This window comes from Epinephelus moara, chromosome 10 (genome assembly GCF_006386435.1).
Source record: "Epinephelus moara isolate mb chromosome 10, YSFRI_EMoa_1.0, whole genome shotgun sequence".
Taxonomy (NCBI): Eukaryota; Metazoa; Chordata; class Actinopteri; order Perciformes; family Serranidae; genus Epinephelus; species Epinephelus moara.
In genome coordinates this window covers 29853926-29880067 of record NC_065515.1, presented here as the reverse complement: position 1 = coordinate 29880067, position 26142 = coordinate 29853926, and the positions used below count along the sequence as shown (strand labels likewise).

Below are 26142 nucleotides of genomic sequence, written 5' to 3'. Positions count from 1 at the left end.
TAATGAACCCTTAGTGTCCTCTAGGTTGCCCTTCCAGAGGAGAAAACACGATGCAGTGCCATACAGGCTGCCCTACATTCTAGAACATTTTCTACACACTGGTGCCCCACTGCATGAAAGTGGTACCTGTGTTAATTGTTTTCACCCCTACCCCTACTGTTACCTATGATGACCAGCTGGGGGCAGCAGTGCTCAGGAGTTCACCATGACTTGTACAGTGTATTGTTCCAAAATGTATTATCCCCTTTCAAAGCCTTGTAATGTATTGCCTTATAACATCTCATATTTTAATGGATATCAAGGTGATTAAGCATTGTAACTGAGAGCAAATACCTGAAAAAAGTGTTTTAGGTTTTTGGTTTTTTTTAAATAACAGCTTTATTTAAATGAGTGTCATGCCCAGGACATACATCTGACGAGGACATTATCAAAAATGTATTAAATAATTGTAATAAAATAACAGCTTTGAAGGAGTTCTAAAGAGCAGCAGTTTTGTAAATGTAGTAGGGTTGGCTGGGCCCCTCTAAAGGTCAGTCTGCCTTAAATGAGCCTGATCAGGTTTGAATGGGCACCAGGTGTAGCTCATTTGTGCTGCTCTACATACATACCATGCAAACCCTCAGGCTACGGAAACACCGCTCCTCTTTCTGGTGGCCAGATTTTCCCTTGATGGCTATAGCACACCCCATGGGTTTGATGTCTGATGTTAAAGAGGTGAATGCCTGTTCCTGCCCAAAGTGCGGGCTGATTCAATCCATTCCATGACTCCTAAGCACTGATTGATGTTTTGCTTAGGTGTTATTTTTTAGTGTATTTTATTTCTGTGATAGTTTGTAAAGGGGTATCTTAACAGAAGAGAAAGCGGTGCAATCCCCCACCTTCCCACTCTAATGTTTTTCTGAAGTTTTTAGGTTGAAACCTGACTGAGGAAGGGACGGTTGGGGCCTTTCCAAGCCGGGGCCTAGCTCCCTAAGTACCCGCCCCTTTTTTAACTCAGTTGAGCGTTGTTTGCTGTGTTTTCACCATGCACTTTATTTTTGTGTGTCAGTGTGTGTGCATAACCTCACCCCCCTTTTTCTTGCATTGGCCAGAGTGGGTCTCCCCCTGAAATTTCCCCTGGCTTGGTAGGCAGTTACCCTCCCCCCTGTCAAGTATTCATTACTTACACTGCCACGCTTTTGTATGTTTGGGTTTTAGCTTGTAGTACTGTCATGCATGTTTTAATGGTCACCAATAAAAATCTCTTACATCACTCTTACATCTTGTTTTTAGTTCATATAGTTAATAAACATTATTGTGTCTACTTGGAAACCTTGTCTCTGCTGTCCCTTCATGTCAAATTGGTAAACATGTACTTACACCTGACACTGTAAGTACAATAATGTATCTAATTTAACAGCCATTTAACCCAGTCGTGACTTCAAGAACACATGATGAACACATTAAATCAAAACACCATAAAAATACAGAAAAACAATGTCATCACTCAAATTGCCATCACGTAGTACGATGCTGCCTAAATTCAAAAGGTATAACGTATGTCAATGTCAAATAGCCTGTCTGTAAACTTATTGTAAGTGGTATACATACATTAAGCAGGTGACCTCAGAATAACACACGCTGAATTAACAAATGTCTTTCTGCATAGCTACTGTATGTAGCTACACAGTTCCCTTAGTCCAGAAAGTGGAGATGTTTGTGACAACAGCTTCATTCATCTAAACGGTGTTGAATTCTGACACATTTCCACGGTTTTCACCCACCAAATCACTTGATTTTTCAAAGGCCTCACAAGTTGCATGTTATTCATACGTTTCTTCAGAAGAGTACTACTCATTTTGTGTGTGTATGGTTAAATTTGTGGTTTCTCTGTTTTTCCCCAACTCTTGATGAGTCTGCCACAGTGTCTCAAGTGAGTGTCACTCTCAAATGCTTTCAAGAGATTTTGAGTCCCGCTCTCTAAATGTGTTTTGCTTATTGTTGCTTAACTTGGATGTTTGTGCTTCACTGTGCAGACTGATGAATGTGCAAAGTTTGATGCTATGAGCCTGTTTGCACATTTATCTGCTTAAGATGGAATATTTTCTCTGCACTCTGCACCGTAAATCTGAATTTAGGCAGCTTACACAAGTGTGATGTGGAAACTTGAAACCTTAACTTCTGAGTGAAGTAGTGACATGTTGTGTGCAGCAGTTTAAGTTTTGAAACAACATTGAGGAGGAAGGAGTAGATGTAATTTCAACATTTACCAAGATAAATGAACTTTATTTGGTGGAAAATAACATCAAGCGGAGTGTTTTAGCCATATTCCTTAAAACATGTTTGACTTTAAAGCAGAAAGCTGGGTTTATGGTGTTTGTGTACTGTTTGTAGACATCAGTATCTCAATAGCAGTGACTTGAATGAGCCCCATCCTCCCGGTTATCTGTCCCATTGGAAATGTCTCTAACCTCCACTGTCTTTTGTCTGATCCCCTCACCAGAACTTCTTTCTGTCTTTAACTGATTAGTATGATGCCCACAATAGGCCTTTGAAGACATGCTAATGGAGACTCCTTGTGTGTAGGAGTGTCAGTGAATACAATACAGCTGACTGTCCATGCTGTTACTGCAGCTTTTAGGTTGTTCCTTTGAGCTAACTGGAGAACAGCAAACACTGAGGAAGAAAATGTTGTGGGTACAGTAGTCTAAACAGAAACACATTCCTAATATGACACCGTACTACATTTTTAAAGCTGAGCTGCCTTCAGGTCGCACAGTTTGTTTTGCACCTCCACCCGTCTTGACTTCGAGGCTGATCACGTGACCCGCGCGCCGTCCAATCCCGTGCCAGAACAGCACGGCTCGTAATTTTGAACAGACGGAGAGCAGCCAGCCGGAGCTGCGTATCATCAATGCTGCCATTCACAAGCGAGCAGCAAAATATCGGCTAAATCTTTCCCCGTGTAATGGATATTATTATCACTTGTCATATCGGATGAAGTAACAGAACAGTCAACACAACTTTGTGTGATAAATATGAGTTCTCATGTTATCACTCCTGGACCGTACCGAGCCACAAAACTGGTAAGTTAACGTTAACTGGCTGATAAGGTCGTTAGCTAACTAAAGATGGCTAATTGCTAATTCGGCAGAAAAAGTTGTCGTCAACGACAGTGCTATAACATTAACTGTTAACTGTTTTTAAACAAATGTAACTCTTAGTTCAGCGAAGCAAGAGTGTTTATAGAATTGATTTAATATAGTCTTTTATGAGGTCTTCCTACTAACACTAACTAACGCTAGGTAGCTAACGTTAATCCAGCTGAATTGTCCACTTGCTAAGTGATGAAATTATGCCTGCAACTAACGATGACTGTTATTTGAAATATTGTGAATGTGCCAACTATTCTGTACTGACTAATAGATTATTCTTTCTGTCTATAAAATGTCAGTCAAACTACTATCATGGAAGATTAAAAAAATGAAATGATAATATTTACAAGTCAGGTATTGAAATTAGGTCATTTTGCATGCAAGATTTACTTCATCTACGAATATCGTTATCCAAATTGTTGTTAATTAATTTTCTATCAGTCGATTAATCTATTAAGTGAATCAGCTCTGTTGCAAACTAAATCCCAGTCCAGCTGACCTGTCAGTGAATTTCACTTGTCCTCCTTTTTTGGTGTAAGCTTTAAAAATTACATTACTCATTTTGACATAACTTCAGAACCAGTTGAAGTCAGACAGCTAGATACTAAACAGTGAGACAGAATGTGGACCAAGGCAGGATAAGACAGATATGGGTCAGATTTGTCTTGGTTTCAGGGCTGCAACTAAAAATAATTTTCATCATCGATCTGTTTTATTATTATTATTTCTCATCAATCTTTTAGTTTGTAAAATGCCAGAAGATGGTGAGAAATGTCAGAATTTCCAAGTTTGAAAACAAGCTGACATCCTCAAATTGTTTGGGGGGTTTATTTCTATTTAAATGTTCACAGCTCGAAAACTAAAAACTTCATGTGCTTGCAAGGTGCTTTGAGATGGGAAACAGTCGTAAATGGTCGAAATTCCAGCAGGTCAGCAACACTTGTTGTACAAAGACAAACTTAACAGTTATTCTAACGATCTTTGACCTGTGGCCCCATGGACGACCCCAAAGAAGGCCACAAGCCAAAACTGTTGGTCTCACAATAAATGTGTTCTTTACATTGCATGTGTTGTTGGAGTTTTGCACCTTTAGGACCTCTAATCAGTGGAGAACTTTGTCAGCTTAAAATAAAATAAATATCTTGTTTTCGTGGCAGAAAGTAAAACTGCACTAATGCATACATCTTTCTCCAGCAGTCCTCAAGTCAGTGCTGTCAGGAATGTCCCAAAGAGCACAGTCTGAACATTAAAATGAAGTTGAGTAGTGACATAAGGTCCCCTGCACACGGACAAGTTAGTAAACTCTCTCTTTCTGGCCTCTTTCAGTGGAATGAGGTGACTCGTTTGTTTCGGGCTGGTATGCCCCTCAGGAAACACCGCCAGAACTTCCGGCACCATGCCTCCTGCTTCACCGCCTCTGCCGCTGTGGAGTGGATGCACCAGCTGCTTCGAAGCAACAGCAATTTTGGCCCTGATGTCACCAGGCAGCAGACGGTGCAGCTCTTGAAGAAGTTTCTGAAGAACCATGTGATCGAAGATGTGAAGGGTCGCTGGGGCACAGAGGATCTGGAGGACAACAACACGCTGTACAGGTAGGCAGCATTTTGGAGAAACTTGCCTTATAATTATTTATAAAGATACTAATATATGTGTACAAATGTATGACTGTTGTGCTCCCCTACACAAAATTACGCTGTCCATGTTCTCTTTTTTTCCCTTCAGATTCCCTTCCACTTCCCCTCTGAAGCCCATTCCATGTCCAGCTTCAGCCTCGGCCACTGGCTCCATTAAGAAAAGGCCTTCATTCAGAGACAAGGAAGGTTTCTTCAGGTTTAGAAGTATCAAGAAGCAACATGAGGAGGAGACGCAGGTGACATAGATAATTGTATCTGTAATATGTACAATTGTATACTAGAAATAACATCTATAGAAATGACAGTACATAACCAATCAGCTGTTTTCAAGAAGGAATGCCAGTTACAGTTGCAGGTTTAAAGTTCAGTCTAAATATGAAAAATAATCCCATGTGTGTGTGACAGTGGTTCATGCTCTGTTTATGCCTTCCAGGAAAATGTAGATCCTGCGCTCCAAGCAGGGGGAGAGAATCAGCCAGCAGGAGAGCAGCAGGTACAGAGACGAGAGCTGACGGTGGAGGATGAACGGGAGATCTGGAGAGACATCACCCTGACTCAGTATAAGCCTTTTACCTTTTAAAGACACACAGATATTACACGTTTGTCACAAAGCACGTGATTTCTTATGCTTTAATAACCTGTAGAATAACATAGGAGAAAGACTGATGCATGAGACCTAAGCAAAGGTTGAAGTCTAGAAATCAATATGTGAGGAAGATGTTTTTTTCTGTGTAAGCAAATAATGTGTGTTGTCTTTCAGCCTGCAGAGGATTCTAGGCATTCCCTCTCTTGATGAGGTTTTAGACCGACGCTATATAAACCCACAGAACATCATCCATAACATGACCAAAGTCAATAAGCATGGAGTGGTGACATTGGACGACAAAACAAGTAGGTTTATATATCAACAAAAAATGTTATACATCACAAGAAAGTATTAAATCATCACATATTATAAGGCTCTCTATTTAAACAAATATTTAACTGAATACGTATACTTCTCACTGAAGAGCTGTATTCCATGAAAGTGTGAGTATTGACAATGTGATATAAATGATCCAGCCATTGTAACCTGTTAATCATCTCTCTAGATGACCTTCCACACTGGGTTTTGTCTGCCATGAAGAGCCTGGCCAACTGTGAGTAGCATCGAGCTGCTTAGACATCTCTGTGCTGCATGAACATTGCTAATTTTTGATTGATGCACACTTCAACCCCCAGTTTTTGAGATATGAATACAATGACAGAATTAGATCATGTCCTGCATTTTCTCAGGAATCTTAATCAACGTCAGGGCTGGGTGTTGTTCACATATTTTCAATACTGATAGGGGTTCCTGAACGATTCTTTTATTATACTAATTTTATAGCACACAACACACACACGTGGTGTAATGTAGTGTTTTTCCTGCATGCCTGTACGATGTGTAACAACAGACAGCAAATCACCAGCATATTAGGGAGAAGGTACAGTCAGGCTGCATGCTTATTAGCTCACTGACGTTGATGAGATGTACCCTTTAGGTATTGAAATTTGGTACAGAACATCAAGGCACTTTTTCAGTACGTGATAATATGGAAGCAATTGCCATAAAAGTATCAAAGTTCAGTACCCAGCCCTGATCACAGTCAGAAAAATTAACCCTTTGACTTTTTTATGTAGATGTTAAGAATTCTATATAAAGTTAGAACATTAAAACACAAAGGTTTTTGATTAGGATTATGAATGTAATTTGAGAAGTCTAAGCTTTTCAGTGTCTTTCACACTCAAATGACAGCTGCAGTAACCTGACGTTTATTCCTAGGGCCCAAGTACGACAGTGCACAGCCGTCCTATCCTGGTTTTGAGAGGGATGTCTTCAAAACGGTGTCTGATTACTTCTACAGTCTTCCACAGCCTGTACTTACATACGAACTGTATGAACTTTTTATCAACGTCCTGGGTATGTACTGTGGACTCATTTCACCAGGCTTCTCCCTGTTGCTGACCATGACACTGCTGTTACATGCTTTAAAGAGACTTAGTTTTAGTAGATGGTGTTGTTTTACAGGAAATGATGCTCAAACTGACAGGATTGTTTGCAGGATCTTGTCACTCAGTCGTGTTGACATGATGTCTCCACTACGTGCTCTGACCTCTAACAGTGCTTTTCGACTGCTAACAGAGATTTTGGTTGTTGTCACTTCTGTTTGTGGAGTCCTAACAGTGATATGAGCAGCTGTATTCTCTGTGTCTATGCCTGTCATATGTTGTGTCTGACCAGCTGATGGTTGTGTATGTCCGGTAAATGTTTGAATTAACTAAAACCTCTCCCTCCCCTTCACTGTCTGCTTGCACTTACACTCTGCCTGCCCCGCTTGGCTCTCTCCTTTCTCTGCATCCACTCTCAGTGTTTTGTGGGTACGTCGCAGCACCCACGATTCACCAACGAGGGAAACGCAAGAAGCTTGACCTCCCTTCAGCTGCCCCTCCAGCCAAGACATCGTTCCGCTCCACGGAGTGTCTCCTCCTGTCGCTGCTCAGACAGGGGACATGTGATGAAACGGAGTCTCCGATGAGCGAGGTGCTCGGCGGGAAGCTTCAGTCACGGATGGCAGCGCTGACAGGTGGCACTCCCAGAGCAGGTGATGGAGAATTAGGAGGCAGCTGCACGAGTCTGAGTACAGTTGGTTTTACGAAGCCTCGAACCAGGAGCTGCTCACTGGAAACCATCCTAGATGACTCTGCCCCTCTCACCCGGCAGCAGCTGTTCCTGTCCAATGACAGCCTGGCATCCTGCGCCCGTAGTAACAGGAGCCAGAATGACCGCTCTGCCATCACAACGCCCCACAGTCATACAGACTTTACACCTGTATCCAAAGCAACCATGTTTACTGCAGGAGGTACAACCAGGAATAGAATGTCTTTAGCAGGAATGTCGGGTACGCAGAGATCGCGCTCCTTGCGGCCACGCAGCGTAGGCAGCTGTCTGGACATCGTCATAGAAACCAAGGAGGAAGATGTCAAGGAGATCAAGCGGCAGGGCCGAGCAGCCAGCTGCTTGAATGTAAACACACCTGCAGACCAGCATCTCTTCTCCACAGCTTCACGTCCTCCCTTGTCCTATCAACCCTCCTATCTTCCTCTCCCCTCATCTTCATCTGCTTTGGCCAAAGTACAAGGGTCTTGTGCTACCACAGGACCTAGTGGGCCCAGACCCGCCGCCAGTACCTCTAATCTTTGGACACTCTCTGCACCTGCTGTTGTCCGCCGCTGCCTCAGCTCGCTGGATGTGTCAAAGCCCTCTCGACCTGTTTCACTGTTCAAACCGCCTGTCTGTGTGCCCACCAGCATCTCCCAGCACCCCAAACCCAAACCTGAGCACAGTAAGACCCTCTCACCTCTACCTGTCTTTGTGTCTGCTTGTCTGTTGTTGATGACAAACTAACACCATCTAACATCTAACCACTGCTGGTATGCACGATTTTAACCTCGGTTGAACACAAAAGGTGAAGTCTAGATGTGAGCTGAAGTGGTGCAGGAAATGATTTTACTTTTTGGGGTTTGTGTAAGTTAACATTTCCAAGGTTCTAGTGAACATATTGACAGAACAAAGTAATGAAAGAAAGCACTGGTTCGAGGAGCACAGAGCTCATGTGCAACTTGTTGAATTTAAGATAGGAATGCAGCGCATTTTATGTTGCTTGCTTTTTGCATGTTTATATTTTCTCTGCTGCTTTTGATTTTTGCAATGTGTTTTGCAGCGATGCATCACATTCCTGCATTAATAATATCTCCTGGAACTTGGACATTTCAGTGACAGATCCACACATAAAATTTGTTTCAGGAAGAGCATTGAAATTGCAAACTCAGTGGAGGGTAGAAAATCTTTATAGTGACCTACAAACTGTGGGAAAAGCATCAGGCTGTTAAGTAGCAAAAAGACATGATGGTCTCCTTTCACTGAAGTCAGTTCAAACTGTGTTAAACCAAAGATGGCGCAGGATTTCTTCTTGCTCACCGACCATAGTGCTGCTCAGCAGCAGCATGCTGGTGGTCGGAAGATGTACAAATGAGATTACCATTATAATAACCAACATCTATACATTGTTCCTCCCAGCACTGAGCGCTCAACCTCAGAGCAAACTACTGCAAGTTAGGATGCAAGGATGTGATTTTTCCGACCTTAAAAAAGAAAGTAATTTGGGTTTTGGGGGGCATGTTTATTGGCAATGCCTGGCCTGGGCATTCAGGATAGTTTTTTTTAGCCCTGAATAATAAGACTGGGCAGTTAACTGTCTCTAAAGAAGAAGGCAGAGGCAAGACAAGACCAATCAGGGAGGGTTTATAGGAAAATGTGTGGCAATACTTGTTTCTTATTGGCTGCTGGTCTGTCAGTTCTTCAATTGATGGGGTTACTAGGGTTTGGCTAACTAGCCAGATATTTTCCTGCTTTTTTTGTCCTTGACCAATCACATGCCTAGGAAGGAGACCTGTTGTCATAGGTCGTCAAGAATATTTTCTACTATCTGGCAAGTTTGCAATATCATCATTCTTTCAATAACATATTTTGTCGGTGGATCTGGGACTGAGCTGTCCAGTAGTTCCTGGAGATATCCATGCAGGCACCTGATGCGCATTATACATTCCTGGATCAGGGCAGGGTACACATGCTTTTTGATAGCATATTACAATACATAAAATGTTTATAAATCTCACCTGACTCATCTGGCATCATAGCTGTAGTTGATTAATTTTGTCGTCCATCCATTCATCCATCTATTCATTCATCCATTCATCTGTCTGATCTAGTGAATGTGATTTAGCGGCGATGGATGAATGTGTCCGCAAAGAGTGACTCTACTGCTGTTTGTTTCAGTACTGACTACACCACACACTTCACCTGTCTCATTATCATTGCTGTATGACCGTGTGTGTGTATGTGTGTATGTGTGTATATAGGCCTTCTCCAGTCTCATTGCGAGCGCGTGGCCATCGAGGCCCTGCAGCTTTGCACCCTCCTGCTCCCACCCTCCTCCCGCAGGAAGTTGCAGCTGCTCATGAGGATGATGTCACGCATCAGCCAGAACGTGGACATGCCCCGCCTCCACCCCGCCATTGGCACCAGAACACTGGTGAGGCACAAAAGTAGAATTAACACAAGACCTACTGTACATATTTGTTCCCCTTAATCAGTGGGATATTATTGTATTGTATTACTTTTTTTTTCTCTTTACATTCATTCCTTTGTGTTTTAATGGCTGTTTTGACGGTTTGTCCCAATTTACCTGTCTCTCCATTTGTTGTTTATGGTTCTCGTTCCAGATGGTTCACACATTTTCAGGCTGCGTACTGGGCAGCGCTGAGGAGTGTGATTTGGACGAGCTGTTAGCTACCAGACTGGTGTCATTTCTAATGGACCATCAACAAAGCATCCTTTCTGTCCCAGAGTACCTGCTCAGTGCTATTGAAGACCATATACAATACCTGCGCTCTGTACAGGTACACCCATAAACTGTTAAAGTGTATGCATCCTGCATCCTGGGTGCTTATGGACAAATGGAAAACATATACACAAGTTATGCAGACGTAGACCATGTAATACAACATAGTGTATTTTTAATGGATTTGTTTAGATGGAGTGATTTTGAGATGGTTTCACAAACCTAAATTATAACCTGTTGTGTCTGTATAATGTCTGTAAATACGTAGTTGAAAATATAGCAGACCATGTAATTTGTCAACAATGTAGTGATGGTTGTGTTTTTTTCACTGTCTTGACTCCAGGTCCCTATCGATGCTGTTCCTCATGTCGATGGCGACAATCCAGTTTGCGCTCCCATGCCCATTTACGCGTTCTGCCGTCAGATTAGCGGCGCTGAGTTTGAACAGCAAAAGCTGGCATCTTCCCAGAAGGCCATGGAGGAGTTGCTGGAGATGCTGCTGACCAACCAAAACATGAGTGAGAAGGAGAGACGCAAGAAACTGAAGCAGGTAACAAAACCAGGGTTAAAAAACAACAACTATTCGACTGTTCAACAAGCAGTTCACACAAAGCATACTGGCAACTTCACAAAACTGAGAGCATATAGGTAGACAAAATGTATATTAGATGGATCCTTGTGGCTATGTGAACACTGAAATCACTGTCATGATTTTTTGTCTTTGCTTTAGTTTCAGAAGCAGTACCCAGACATCTACAGTCGTCGGTTCCCCTCCTCAGACAGCGATAACAAAGCCAACAACAAGCCAAAGATTAAACCTCCTCTCCTCAGCATCAGGAAGACCAAAGCTTTCAGTATCAGGAACTAAACTAACCCTACAGGTTGTCCCCATGATAGAAACCAGTCATGTTGCTGCACTATAACTGCACTGATACTAAGAGATTTGGAATATTCACTTCTCTTTGCAGCTTTTTCTTGTTACATTGGAAATACTGTTATTCTTGTTGTGTCTCATTTATGTAGCTATGTGTGAGTTAATGCAGACTGGAAGACTTCTACAGTGGTAGATGAGTGTATTCATGTTGTGTGTGCGTGTGTGTGTTTGTGTGTTGACAGCTGACTGATGAAGGCAGGTAGACAGTTGCTCCTCTGAGCAGTTCACGTGGATCACTGTGTTCAAGTGTAATGTTTTTTAATGAAGCAGGGTTTTTTGAGTAAAACCTATTTTCTTATCCCCTCATCTGTCTTCTCTGTTGCTAGCTGGTACTGACATCTGTGTGGGCGAGTGAAAACAAACTTCAGTATGCATTTTGGGAGAAAAAAACATATGCAATTCTAAGATCACTGGTCCAAGTGGGAATAATTAGAGTATAGATTTCTTAATTTATGAATGTTAACACGGGGGAAGTGTACATATGTCTTTTTTGGGGGGTTTCTTGCGTGACTTAACATTTTATATCATATAATCCCAAACTTTATTTGAAATAATTTGTAGTTTTCTGACATTGAGCCCTTTTTGTTTTCTCAGAAATTTCATCCATGTCCTTTTGACTCTTATGTGTTGTGCTTTTAAAGCATTTTTACTGTAAAGTTTTAGGTTTTCTTGGGGATCTTGTGATTTTAAGGATCGCAGGCTTTTCATATACAGCTCAGTTATTTTTAAATAGAGCTCAACTTTACCAGTTTTTTATTCCGTTGTCTTGTGTGACTGGACTTGAACCCACCCCAGCTTAGTTTATTGGATAGAGAAATGTGTTGCACAGGATTTAGGCATTGTAAATGGTCCATAAGCTTATTATTGCAATCATCAGAATAGTTCATTTATACATATTTAATGCCTATTGGACTCCCTAAAGAAGGGCTCACCAGACACCTGTCATAATTTGAGTACACAGTTGCAACTGTTATAAATACAGCCTCAAGAGCTAGAGCATTAATGATCTGAAAGTAGTGAAGTGGCCATCAGCTAAACCTTTTGAAGAACCTGGTGTAAGATGGCATCATTTCATTTCAGTGATGGATGCTAACGGGTGAAAACAGAAGTGCAATACAGAACCCATATTATGTCTCGTGTCTGAGGTAACAAGTTTGACTCAAATTTTCAAGTTGTCCTTTTCATATGAAGTATTATTTGTACCCTGATATGTTTGTCTATACCTCATACCAAATGGCTTCTGTGTACGTGTGACTATATGCACTCATCAGCAGTGTTTTTGGTCAAGTCTTTTACAGAGGAGTGTTGTACATCTACACCATTGCACTCTTCCTCTGCATTGTTTACTATGCAAATCCTGGGAAATAAATGTGTTCAGCTGTTCTATTTATACACCATTGTTTTGTTTTTATTTGAAGTTGTGTGTGTGTGTGTGTGTGTGTGAAATTATGTGTGCACTGTGCCATAGATACTGTATATTATACCAGGTACTAAGCGGGACTGACTGGGATTTTTCCTTAATCCATTTTTATTTACCAACTTAATTGTTGAGGTGTGAAGGTCATAGGGACTCAAAACAGCTTTCCAGTGCAGCTTGTAGAACAAACACATCAACCAGGTGGGCTTAAAGAAAATCCACTTTCATCCAGCTATCAAAACAGCATTTTCAGAAGTAGTAATGATGTCGGTGAAGATTCTTAGTCATCCAGGTCATGGTAATCTTAAGTGCTATATCGTAAGCAACTGGACTTGCTTGCGTTTCTTGAAGACGTTTCACCTCTCATCCAAGAATCTTCTTCAGTTCTAAAAGACTGGTACAGAGTTGCAGGCTGCACATATGAGCTCTGAGTTTCAGAGCAAGGGTTCCCTCCCACACAGGGTTTATAGCCTGCAACTTCCTACCAGTCTTTTAGAACTGAAGAAGCTTCTTGGATGAGAGGCGAAGCGTCTTCAAGAAACGCAAGCAAGTCCAGTTGCCTACGATATAGCACTTACAAGTAGTAATGATGTTCAACACACCCAAAATTGCCGACTTCTGTGTCGATTGCACTGAGCATGAATCTGTTGTAAGTCTAGTACATCAAAATTCAGCTACAGAGTAGGTATGCAGAACAAATTTAATTACAGTTTGGTTTCATTAATTTGGTTTATTTCTGCTTTCTTCCAGCACAACTGTCTTTTGAACCAAATCAGGTCTTCATGTTTCCATGAAGTGAGTGTCTGAACCCATCAGTTTCTGGTCTGATGACTGTAAGCCTCTGGGGGCAGCAAATTTGGCCAGCCTTGGCATTCTTACCCTAACCAATCTCCCTCCTCTTGCCTAAACTTAACCAATTCAACCAACAAAGGCAAAGAGTACTATCCAATTAGAGGAAGAGTAGGGTTGCTCATGGCTTTGTTATCCTTGGAAATAGCAATTGGCTTGGGGTCAGCAGACAATATTTTGGGGACACTGGTGCAGTTAGTGCATATCCAAGCCAAAACTTCCTCCTCTATGCACCAGTAATTTCAGCAAATCTCTATGAACAGAAATTAATACAAATAAAGATGATAAAAAGCTAAATAGCTGATTGGTTCCGAGATTGCATTTAAGCTATTTTGCTCTCGGCATAGACTTTTTACCAGTCATTCAAACATCATTGGTCAGTGCTACTCAGTGTACAAACAGAGACCAGAACTTGTCGGTGAAGATTCTCAGTCATCCAGGTCATGGTAATCGTAAGTGCTATATCGTAGGCAACTGGACTTGCTTCAATTCTTGAAGACATTTTGCCTCTCATCCAAGAAGCTTCTTCAGTTCTAATGGACTGGAACGGAGTCGCAGGCTTTAAACCCTGTGTGGGTGTGAACCCTTGCAGAGACGTAGGGGTCACATGTGAGCTCTGAGTTTCAGAGTCTTTAAGATGTGAGTCATTAGCCCACCTGGCCACCATGTGAGTCGTTAGGGTCAGGTGGGTCCTGGAGTGAATGGGTGTGAAGTCGTCTGGGGAGGGATCCCAAGACTGCATTGTAGGTGGGTGATAAGTGGTGTCGTAAGCCACCCCGTCTGTGTAACGATGGTCTTTCTAGTTTGACGTAGATGGCTTCTTTAACTCCTCTTTCAAACCATCTTTCTTCTCTGGCCAAGATGTGAACATTGCTGTCCTCAAAGGAGTGTCCCTCTTGTAGATGTCAGTGGACAGCTGAGTCTTGACCTGAGGAGCTGGCTCTCCTGTGCTGCGCCATGCGCTTGTGGAGTGGTTTTGTTTCCCCAATGTATAAATCTGTGCATTCCTGGCTGCACTGAACTGCATACACTACATTGCTCTGCTTTTGTCTGGGTGTTTTGTCCTTCACCCTCTATTCATCCCTCTATTCAACTTTCATTTATCAAAATGACAGAAGACCACAGAAATAGACGGGGTTAATGATTGACTCACTCCCTCCCAGAGAAAACTCTGTTGCTCCTTCCCTTCCTCCAGCTAGCCAATTAAAATAGTTTGAGTGTCTGGAACTTATTAGAAAGGATTCTTTTTACACGCATAACCATGTTCAAACAACAACACCAGCACACTGCTTTTAAAAGTTGACTTTAATAGTTTGACCCACATCAAAGGCCTGTTTTGTGACTGTTTGTGTTCCCACAGATTGACAAAGAACTTGCTTCGGGGCCCAGAGAACATTCTGCATGGAGCCAAGGGCCAGGAGGCTGAAAGGAGAGGAGACAAAGCTGTCTTGTTCAGCTCAGGGTAAGGCCAGAGAAAGAGGAGGAGGAGGAAGAAGAAGAAAAGTGGTAGCAGGGGAGCAAAAGGCATGGCAGGACACAGGAGGAAAGGAGATGCAAAGGAAAAAAGGAGGGACTGGAGGAAGCAAGGAAGGATGGAAAAGGGGAGGGGAAATGAGAGAAGGGGGTGGATGAAGGGAAAAGGAGAGGAGGGGGCCCAGTTTCCATCTCTCACCACAGGAAATCTGTATGTGGTTTAAATGCAAGCCGGAGTGTCTTTTCGCAGTGAGTGTGTGAGGAACATACAGCAGCATGTTCAGCCGGTGAGTCAAACTTTATTTTTCTCTAATGGTTTCAGCAAGTATGAACATAAGGACTTAAAGATGGAACTTGTTTTTGAAAAGACTTTTCAAGGATCAAGTTTATTGGTTCTCAGGAATGAAATACGAGAAAGCAGCTTGTAGACAGCACTCAGTGACGTTTGTTGTTTTTCTTGTAAGAGAAAAAGATTTGATGGTGAGTCAACTATGCAGAGCTGAAAGTTTTCCACCAGACCTTTTTCCTTTAAATGGGAGAAAAAACCTGAACGAAACTCAAAATTGGAGAAGTACAGATTCCAGAGAAAAACGTTTGCTGCAGCAGTGAGACACCCAATAAAAGAGAAGAGATTATGTCTGCACTGAAACAGACTGTAAAACAACTAAGCTGCAGTCTTTTCACTCCTCACATCTTAGTTTTATGTTATTAACTGGTGCAGTTTTTTAGGTCTCACATCAAAATAAGGATCAGGTTGACTGGTTGCAAAAGTTCCATAACTAATTATTATTTAGAAGGGTTTTTAGGATTTCTCATCAACATTTTGTGAACTGTCCTAACAAGGTCCTTTCAAAGAAAGATGGAAGATGAGAGAGGCAAATAAAGTAATATGGTGAACAAAGAAAAGCACATGAATATGTAACAACACACATGACAAAAAGAGACACAAATATTAAGAAAGAATGACAGGAAGATGGAAAGAAAGTGGTAAAAGAGAAAGCATGGTTTGTATTAGGCAGTAAAGAAACAAGCAAGAAAACAGCAGTTGACAAAACTGTCTCATCACAATGTCCATGTAGTAGCTGTTTTGGAGCTTTGGATGGTATCACACAATCTTGCCTTGTACAATAATTTACTTACTGACTTAAATCACTGATAATACAAGTTACATTTAGTAACACAATGAATAAATGGAATTTTTTAATTAAAACACAATGTGCCATTCTCCCATTGTGACATAGGTCAGGTGCTACCTTGTCAGAAAGGGGGCCAAGTAATGTTCCAAAGTTACGCTGAATTTTGGTGAGGGAGAAAGGAATACTGCCATTTTTCAAAATGCTGTGTTTAAGTATGTCTACATACTGGGGTCCCTAAACTGTCTTGGAATTGCGTAACATTGGTTTGACTTGACTGTAGTTGTAGGGACCCCCCACCCCACTGGGTGTGGATGATGGGCCCACTTTTGAAAATGCTGTCCCCCTGCCCATATTTCCTAACAGCTGGCCTGACTATGCCAACTCCATCTGGTGAGGAATAACTTAATCAAAAACTCCAAGACAGCTGCTAAAGGCACCTTATGATAAGACTGTTTTTTCAACTGTTCTCCGTCTTGGTCATATTGTTGAATTGTTCCGCAAGTTCATGTTTTCTATTCTCCTCTCCAGTGTGGAGCATCCTGCTGCAGGCTACAGGAAGATCTTTGAAACAGTGGAGGAGCTGAACGAACCTCTACCTGCTAAGATCTCCGGTAGGAAAGACAGCAGGCTACTCAACATTTTTTGGCTTACAACAAAAAGTCTCTGCTGTGCTAATGTTGCAATGATATGGCATGTACCTCAGACCACTAGGCCATCAGGACGCCCCTATTAAGCTCTTTTGTAGGATAACTTCCGCACAGGCTAATAGACTGATAAATTGATTGTGAAATATGCTTCTTGTCTTTCTGGCAGAGACTGACATTGTCTGTCAAACACATAAGCTCGTTAAACTATTTTTTGTGACCCAGTAGATTTTGTGGGTTTAGAATTTTCAGCTACACTGCATCTGCAGATTCTGTGACAGCAGAAGATAAATTATATGAAAAAGTGTTATCCAGATTTTGTCGGGTGAGGTGCTAGTGCTCTAGAGACAGACAGATACACTAAAGTTTCTGTTATCATAGCAATCAAAACTGTGACAAAGTATAATAAAACATTTATGCAAAGGCAATGCAACTGAAGTTCCTCTTCATAGAATCTGAGGGTCACAGATTTTGAATTTTGGTGGACTACTGTCAGCCTGTTAGCTTAGTTTAGCACAAAGACTGAGAACGGGGGAAACGGATATCTTGGCTCTGTCCAAGCCCTCCTGTGTGGAGTTTGCATGTGTTCCCCTTATCAGTATGGGTACTCCAGCTTGCTCCCACAGTTCAAAGACATGCAGGTTAGGTTCATTGCCCGTTGGTGTTAATGTGAGTTTGAATGATTGTTTGTCTCTATGTGTCAGCCCTTTGGTAGTCTGGAGACCTGTCCAGGGTGTACCCCGCCTCTCTGGAATAGTGCCCCAGCTGACAGTGTGTATGTGTGTGTGTTCACAGGTGTTCTACCCTCATGGCTGGGCGGCAGTCTTCTCAGGATAGGTCCAGGTCTTTTCGAGGTGGGAGATCAACCTTTCCACCACCTGTTTGATGGACAGGCTCTCATGCACAAGTTTGACCTGAAGGACGGTCAGGTGACCTACTACAGGAAGTAAGAGTACTACTCATTATCTTAGAAAGTCAGAGCATATTATTTTATAAAACACATCTTCAAACATACTTGTTTGTTGTCCTATCTGTTCATTACCTCTTCTTTCTTTTTTCTCTTTCTGAAGCACTTAAACTGTTTTGAAAAGTTCTGCGTAGTTAAGTTTTCTTGTGAAGTACTCTTTGGCATGGTTCTGGAACTAGTTTTCAGGGATTTCATAATATTGCCATGTATCTTCTTTTCACTATGTGAAAAGATAAATCTGGCACATGTATCCCATTGCTTATCACTTTTATTATTCTGATGCAGATCCAAATCCAAATATTTTATGAAATCTGACTTCTGTCAGTGCAGAGATGTTGACAGTTCTGTGCAGCTGTGGAAAAGAGCTGACAGTAAATTCATCCAAACTGGAATGTTGCAATGGAGGACACAAAAACAATACTCGGCTGCAAACCACAAAAATCCTTCCTCCAACTTCCTTTGAAAAGACGTTTTGTCTACTGAGCAGTATCAGTATTGTGTTTTATGACTATGTGACTATATTGTTCTCTGACACATGATGTGTGTAATCTCTCTGCTCAGGTTCATCAGGACGGATTCGTATGTGCGTGCCATGACAGAGAACAGAATAGTCATCACAGAGTTTGGCACAGCAGCGTACCCAGACCCCTGCAAGAATATCTTCTCCAGGTAACCCACAAACCCAAATATTGTAGGTGCCAAAAGTGGACCTGTTTGGCTCATTTTTAGGATCAAGCTTAAATTATTTATGATCCTTTCGGGGGAGAAACAACACCCACAAACAAGATTATGTGTTTCTCAGACATTAGCATGTAACTACATGTAGCTGCGTAGGTCACCAGTTGTTGAAGTTTTGAAAGTAAAATGCTTTCCTATTCTTAGTTGGTCAACAGTCAACAGTCCCATTTTGCACTTCATAATGTGCCATACGTTTTCAGTGGGAGGAAAGTCTGAAATGCAGGCAGGCCAGTCTAGTACCCACACTCTTTTACTACAGAGCCACACTGCTGTAATAAGTACATAATGTGGTTTGGTATTTTCTCGCTGGACAAAGCAGGGATGTCCCTGAAAAAGAAGCTGCCTTGATGGCAGCATTTGTCGCTTCAAAACCTGTACGTACCATTACGCGCACACTAACACACCGGCATTTTGCTTTGCGTAGTTGAATCTTAATTTGCATTTGTAGATAAGGCGATGACCCATGTTTACCAACAATGGTTTCCTGGGTACTCTGGCTTCCTCCCACAGTCCAAAGACATGCAGGTTGGGGATAGGTTAATTGGTGACTCTAACTTGTCCGTAGGTGTGAATGTGAGTGTGAATGGTTGTCTGTCTCTATGTGTTAGCCCTGCAATAGTCTGGCAACCTGTTCAGAGTGTACCCTGCCTCCCAGCCCCCCACCACCACCACCACCCTTTTGTATACATACAAAGTCTACTAAGTCTGCGTATTGATGTATTCCAGATTTCAGCTCTCTGAGTAATATATATGTGTTGTTGTGTACATATAATAATATCCAGTGCTGCACAGTATGAAATTATTATTTTTACACTGTATTAATCACATGTATTACACTCACATCAACTGACCATCAGCTGTCCTTGTTTTTGCATAGATTCTTTACCTACTTCAGAGGCATTGAGATAACTGATAACTGCAATGTCAACATCTATCCAATCGGTGAAGACTTCTACGCCGTCACCGAGACCAATTACATCACTAAGGTTGATCCCGATTCACTGGAGACTTTAAAGAAGGTGAGAACTGATTTGTTCACTGTTGCCATTTCTGTTAGAAGACAAGTGGGTTTTTTGTGCTCCAGCCATTTTCGTATTACCTCAGCAATCGTGTATTTACTGTATGTTGTTGTTCTGTGTGCATGTATTTATATTAGGTGGACCTGTGTCAGTACCTCTCAGTCAATGGGCTGACTGCCCACCCCCACACTGATGCAGATGGTACAGTCTATAACATCGGCAACTGCTTTGGCAAGAACATGAGTCTGGCTTATAACATTGTCAAGATCCCACCAGCTAAGGAAGGTGGGTTTTGTTACAAATTTAAACAGACTACATATCAGAGAGTGATATTTGATTTTTCTTCTATTATAAACTGAACTAAGTTGGAGTGAATCACATGCATACACTCATACAATATCAACATCACACACTGTCACTGTGCGTTTCCAGACAAGTCAGATCCCTTACAGAAATCCCAGGTTGTGGTTCAACTACCCAGCAGTGAGAGGTTAAAACCCTCCTACGTACACAGGTACAGTTCTTTCATTTCATTTCAGCACAATTCAATTAATTAAATAGAATAAGCTTTGCATCTGGACCTGTTTGGTCCAAATCAACCAAAGAAACTCACCGTTTTTTTCTACTCCTCAAGAAGTTGCTACTGCTGCTTATTCATCTGTGTCTGTCTATCTGTCTGCTTGTCCGTCTGTAGTTTCGGTATGACAGACAACCATTTTGTGTTCGTGGAGCAGCCAGTCAAGATCAACCTACTCAAGTTTCTGTCGGCTTGGAGCATCAGAGGGGCCACATACATGGACTGCTTTGAATCCAACGACAGCATGGGGGTAGGCCAGGGCTGGAGGGTGATTGGTAGTTGGCATCTTAGTATAATGGATGGATTTCAAACCCAGAAACCTCTGGACCAGAACCTCTCAATGAAGTGATTGCTGACAGCAATCAAATACAACCATAAAGAGATGCAAAACGAGTAAAAAAAGATGCGAAATCACTCAAAACACACACCCATCTTCAAAAAAAGATGCAAAACATGCACACAGAGAAGCAAAATGACCATAAAGAGGTGCAAAGACAAAAAATTACCACATAGACACACAAGATGATCACATAGGGGTGCAAAACAACTACCAAGAGATAGAAAATGACGACAAAGAAAAACTAAACAACCACAACTACACACAGATGATCACAAAGAATTACTATCACAGAAAAATGCAACTGTTTTGCATTTCTGTCAGTCTGGGTGTTGGTGGGTGGGGGTCTTTTACATGTCTGTGTCCAGGAGCAAGGGTGTAGGTTTGGTTTCTTCTTTGCATCATTTTATGGAGTAAATGTCTTTAATGCTGTCAAAATATAACTGTTTTTATTGGGGAGGGAAAATGCACATGGGCCTAAATGTTGAGGGAGACATGACCCCTGCATCCCCTCCAAAATATACACAAAGTCCAGAACCCCATTGTTTTATAATGAATATATAAATGTATGTATATGTATAACGGCTATTTTGAGTTACAAATAGTGTCTATATTGATATAATTTCATATTACAATACTTAAAGTTCTTTGTTTGGCATTTATTTATTATGCTGATTACTATAAACAGTCTAACTCAGAAATGTATAGTTTATCATTGGCTTTAAATTAGTCTTAATACATTGTTATTCATTTCACAAATGCGCCCCCCTCTTTGAACATAGACATGGTTCCACGTGGCCACCAAGGACCCAGCCGAGTATTTGAGCAACCACAAGTTCAGAACGTCAGCTTTCAACATCTTTCACCACATTAACACCTATGAGGAGCAGGGTTTCATCGTGGTCGACCTCTGCGCGTGGAAAGGGTGAGTGTGTGTCTGTGTGAGTGTTTTATGAACAGTGTAGCTGTCTCATCCTGACATCTCTCTCTGTTTTCCTGCAGCCATGACTTTGTGTATAACTACCTGTACCTGGCCAACATAAGGGAGGAGTGGGAGGAAGTGAAGAAAGCAGCGATGAGAGCTCCTCAGCCCGAGGTCAGACGATACGTACTGCCGCTGGATATACACAGGGTGAGTGTGCACACACACATATATACACACACTGCAAGTTAGTAATGTCAACACTTCTGTATTTATTGGTTGAATTGCATCCTTTTATGAAGTTTTAATTTGAAATGTTTGTGTTGGAGGTCTTAAAGTCGTCATAATTGCTTACATACAGAAGAAGGCTTTACACATCTGTTTCATAACAGGTGCGTAAGAGAGAGACAAGTAGGACAAAATCCGCAGACAAACTCCCACGTGCTGTCTAACTTGCAAAAAACATGAATTTACTGCAACATTTCGGTACTAGACCTCCATCAGGCAAATACTTTTGTGACAATGAGAAGCCATCTTAGGAAGGGAGTGGCTGCAAGACTGCAAGCAATCACATTCCCCAAAATGCAGTAGTAAGGCATTAATACCAAACATCAACTTACTATGTGACAGTCTACAATATCATGTAGCTATAGAAGCAAAACACTTTGTATAGTGACAACAATAAATTGCCCACAAAAGCCATAAAGGCTAAACTGCATTCTCATTGCCAAAAATTGTGGACAAGAAGCCCCTAGACTACCATAAAACTTCAATTAAAAGCCTAGTCCCAATAAATGCCCAGACCCTTTTACTAGCTCAGTGTGGTGACACATTTTGACAAATTAACGCCTGTCTCAATTAGACGCTTGGTCTGGTTGCCAAGCAGTTCAGTTTTATAGCAGCAAACAGGTTGTTGGCTTCTCACTTGAGGTAAGTTAGTTAGCTGCTTCGATTGCACATACAAATAAAAATGTTTAAACTTCAGTATGTCAGTATGGAGATGCTACACATTGTTAGTTCGGTTAGATTCTCCACAATTCAATCGTCCATTTCATCCATCCATCCATTTTCTAACCTCTAATCCTCTTGAGGGCCACGGGGGGGCTGGAGCCTATCCCAGCTGACATTGGGCGAGAGGCAGGGTACACCCTGGACAGGTCGCCAGACTATCACAGGGCTGACACAAGATAGAGACAGACAACCATTCACCCCCTGCCTCTGAAGCAGTCATATAGTCAGAATGTGTGTCCTTCCATGATTACCCAGAAAGTTGCTCATATTCTTTCATATTCCATCAAACAAATCAAAAGGTTTTTCATAAAAATAAATCCTAGTTTTGCTTTTACAGGATAAAGTGGTGTTGTGTCTGTATGCCGGGTGCTGTAATCCTCGGGTGTCACAAAACAAGTGTCGTAACTCTCTCTCTCTGATGCACTGTCTCTCGAAACTAGACCAAATAAATTACTCAAAATTGATATATTACTGGAAGCCTAATTTTTATACAATATTCATACTGGTTTGAAAAAGCCTGTGTTCAGTGGTTTAGCAAATAATAGCCCAGACTAGTAATTGAAGTGTAATGGTATTGTAGTGACACACTAAAGCTAAAGTGACGTGTCCCTGGCTAAAAAACAGCATCCTCAAAATTTAGTCCCGTCAGCTGTACTATACTCTGTATTTTGGTCACGCAGCATCCCCAACACAAACCTTAGGTGGAAATAATTTAGTAAGAACCTGCTGATTATAAAAGCTAACTTGTCGTTACTGTGACTGTTTAACCAGCAATGACTCAGCTCCACTTTGGGCTTGAGAAGCAGCTGATCCTGGATCAGTATTTCATTCATCAGACTTTTCGTACAAACCTCACTTTTTTCGCACTGGTGTATAAAATATGCCCCAGTCTACAGTGTGTGTTTGTGTGTGTGTACATCCATGTATGTGCTTGTGTGTTTTCAGGAAGAGCAGGGTAAGAATCTGGTGTCTCTGTCCTACACTACAGCAACCGCTGTTCTTCATAGCGATGGCACCATCTGGCTGGAACCTGAAGTCCTCCTGTCAGGACCAAGACAGGGTAACACGAACACACACACACACACACACTGACTTACCTTCATTTCCTGGAGACTTACCCAAACCATAACTGTAACCCCTACTTGCCTATGGCTAACCTTAACCCAAGACTTAACCCTAAAATGTAATGAATTATGCTATGAGGACTTGCGTTTTGTCCCTAGTTCAAATAAACACAAGAAATTTTGCTCTAGAGAAAGGATCAGCACTCAGTGAATAACCTCCTAAGCCCTATGATAAGCTATTATAGCAAGGCTTAACTATACAGACCAGTGAGCAGTGATAACTAACATGTCTTTGGGGTCATCAGGTGGGAACCTCCTTTCACCAGTGTTTCATCTAGTTGGTCACACGACACCTCCAGGAGGCTAGACAGTGATCTCTGGTGTCCCAGAGACACTCCCCTAATGCCAGGTCTCACTGCTCCCCTCCCCGCACCAACCCAATAACCTCCTTTACCTTACTTACACATGGCTTTCTCAGCCCAAACAGCACTGCCACCTTCAACCAAACCCAGGCTCCATACATGCGAGCTCCAGGTAGAGACAGTGCTGATACTACCTTTCCTAGCACATTCACCATACTCTATGTCACATGCTCCATATCGTAACTCCAATATAAGCTAAAGTTAAGGGAGATACAATTAAGTCACAGAATCAGCAAACACACTCACCTTGCAGCATGGTCTCAAAAGTAGAAAGTAGTTTCTGGCACAAGTTCACCGATTCACAAGGTGCATGGAGAGTGAGGAAACACTGGAAAATGTCAAAAGAGCTCCAGCAACACTTGTGGTATGAAAAACAACTTTACTGACCGACACGTTTCGGCTTGTGGTCTTCATCACGGATTCAAATAGGCCCTAAAAAGTCCCCACAATGTGAGTGTGTAAACAGATTCATGTCTCCACAGCATGAGTAATATACATATGTATATATATATATATACATATATATATATATACATATGTATATATATATACACACACACACATGCAATGGCAGACTGAAGTCTTCCCGCAATTTGTAGTTTGTTTTGTGTATTTTAATGGCCACTTCCACACATCATACAATTATTATTCATACAATAACACTTGCTGTCTCTCTCTCAGCCTTTGAGTTTCCACAGATTAACTACTCTCTGTGTCGTGGGCAGAAGTATTCCTTCGCTTACGGTCTGGGACTCAACCACTTCATCCCTGACAGGGTAAGGAGTGCTTTTATCACTCACAGGTGACTGACTGACGAAAACAGTGTTGGCGATATCCCCAGCCTTAAGTTATCCAGAAAGTGATGCAGATGTTGTGGTTGATGAAGTTTGTTTATTGTTGACTTGCTGTAGATAGTCAAGCTGAATGTACAGACCAAAGAGACCTGGGTGTGGCAGGAGGAAGACTGTTACCCATCAGAGCCGCTGTTTGTACCAACACCTGGAGGCACAGAGGAGGACGACGGTAGAACACACACTTTATTACACTGACAGGCGCATGCGCACTCACACACACACACACACCATCATGCACATGCAGCCTGTCTACCAAAACAAACCACAGAGAAGTTTCGATTACAACACATAGAGAGTTAGTATGACTTAATTGTTTGCCCTTACTCCATTATATCTTTAAAATCAAATAGCTTGTTTACTGCTATATTAATGCTCTGAAAGTAACATAAAGAACCTTTAATTTAATTTATTTATTTAACCTCTGCCCTGAATGTAGCATTTATGACATCAAATCCTATTTGGAGAGGTCATGTCACATGGGAAGAGAACATTAGCACTGAAATATTGCACCAAAGATCTGTATGGCAGATACAAACACAAAAAGAGGTCGAAAAAAGGCTAACTTCTCATCTGTATAAACCTAAATCAAACTCACACTTAGATTAACTTTAATCTCTAACTAATCCTAATCACATCTATGATGGAAACACACACATATTCACCTCCTCTGTCTCGGTGTTGCAGGTGTGCTGCTGAGTATCGTGGTGAAGCCGGGTGCAGAGAGACCAGGCTTCCTGCTGGTGCTGGATGCCATGAAGCTGACGGAGCTGGCCAGGGCCGAGGTCAACACCATCATCCCTGTGACTCTCCATGGCATGTACAAACCATGACCTTGACCTTCATCCTCACCCAGCCTACACACGTTACAATACACCATCTTTACACCCTGCCAGCAACAGAAATCAGGAATGGTCTCCAAAGAGAAGTTTATTTTCACTAAGCTGCTGCTGAAGTTGAGACTTTAAACTCTTCAGATAACATGTTATTAATGTTATTTCCATTTCTCCTTGGGTTCAAACTTGCTGCTGCTGAGTTAGCTTGGAGCCAGCAGTGTCTGTTGGTTGTAATGTAGAAGTGCTAACAGTTTCTTCTATCATAAAGACAACCATAATGTGTCTTGAAGCTGATGGAGGAGAACAGTGCCTGTGTACAGAGAAATTACCTGTAGCATGACCTTACTTTGCTTTTGTTAAAACACCTTGGCAAAAACATTCATATTTACTGCACTGACAATGTTTTATATCATAATTAGGATGGCATCTGCATATTTGTGACATCATCCTTGTAAAGCATTAAATACAAACACAATATTTTTGCAACAGAATTTTAAAAAAATCTGTCTACTTTTTATTCTTAAATACAGATAAAACAATTATACCAAAATGATCATTTTACATTTTGTAATTACATTCATGGTCACAGTGCAAATGTTTTGACATTTATTGTAAAAAAATATAATGATTTCTGTGAGGAAATATCCTGCCATATATTATGATCCAGACAAACTGAAATAAAAAAATCATGCAAAAATGAGACAAACATTAAATGATCCCACAGGTCTATACAGCAGACATAAGGCTGAAATGT

General features: G+C 41.6%; 2 protein-coding genes across 3 annotated transcripts; both read left to right on the top strand.

Annotated features, from left to right (window-relative positions):
- The first annotated feature begins 2863 nt into the window (after positions 1-2863).
- depdc1a (DEP domain containing 1a) lies at positions 2864-12509 on the top strand. 2 transcript variants are annotated; one of them, XM_050055726.1, is made up of 12 exons: positions 2864-3065; positions 4461-4726; positions 4857-5004; positions 5202-5326; positions 5529-5659; positions 5860-5907; positions 6573-6710; positions 7159-8133; positions 9710-9882; positions 10073-10249; positions 10535-10741; positions 10922-12509. In XM_050055726.1, the coding sequence occupies exons 1-12, from the start codon at positions 3018-3020 to the stop codon at positions 11057-11059; spliced, it is 2574 nt and encodes an 857-aa protein (XP_049911683.1). In that variant the 5' UTR covers positions 2864-3017; the 3' UTR covers positions 11060-12509. The 2 variants fall into 2 exon arrangements, with proteins under 2 accessions (XP_049911683.1, XP_049911684.1); XM_050055727.1 differs by lacking the exon at positions 7159-8133.
- A 2546-nt stretch (positions 12510-15055) lies between these two features.
- On the top strand, positions 15056-26108 carry LOC126396529 (retinal Mueller cells isomerohydrolase-like). The gene is made up of 14 exons (XM_050054701.1): positions 15056-15151; positions 16529-16611; positions 17440-17590; positions 18173-18280; positions 19227-19368; positions 19506-19653; positions 19801-19882; positions 20063-20195; positions 21065-21207; positions 21285-21414; positions 23161-23275; positions 24383-24477; positions 24613-24724; positions 25240-26108. Exons 1-14 carry the CDS (start codon positions 15141-15143, stop codon positions 25383-25385), a joined length of 1599 nt encoding a protein of 532 aa, XP_049910658.1. The 5' UTR covers positions 15056-15140; the 3' UTR covers positions 25386-26108.
- The last annotated feature ends 34 nt before the right edge of the window (positions 26109-26142 follow it).

What these genes read in the sequence shown, in the direction of transcription:
- depdc1a (XM_050055726.1), top strand. Translation starts at nt 3,018, where the DNA reads ATGAGTTCTCATGTTATCACTCCTGGACCGTACCGAGCCACAAAACTG. An exon ending in GACAACAACACGCTGTACAG is followed by an intron (nt 4,727 to 4,856) that starts GTAGGCAGCATT and finishes TTTTCCCTTCAG; the next exon opens with ATTCCCTTCCACTTCCCCTC. An exon ending in CCATTGGCACCAGAACACTG is followed by an intron (nt 9,883 to 10,072) that starts GTGAGGCACAAA and finishes TTCTCGTTCCAG; the next exon opens with ATGGTTCACACATTTTCAGG.
- LOC126396529 (XM_050054701.1), top strand. An exon ending in TGCAAGAATATCTTCTCCAG is followed by an intron (nt 18,281 to 19,226) that starts GTAACCCACAAA and finishes GTTTTTGCATAG; the next exon opens with ATTCTTTACCTACTTCAGAG. An exon ending in AAACCCTCCTACGTACACAG is followed by an intron (nt 19,883 to 20,062) that starts GTACAGTTCTTT and finishes GTCCGTCTGTAG; the next exon opens with TTTCGGTATGACAGACAACC.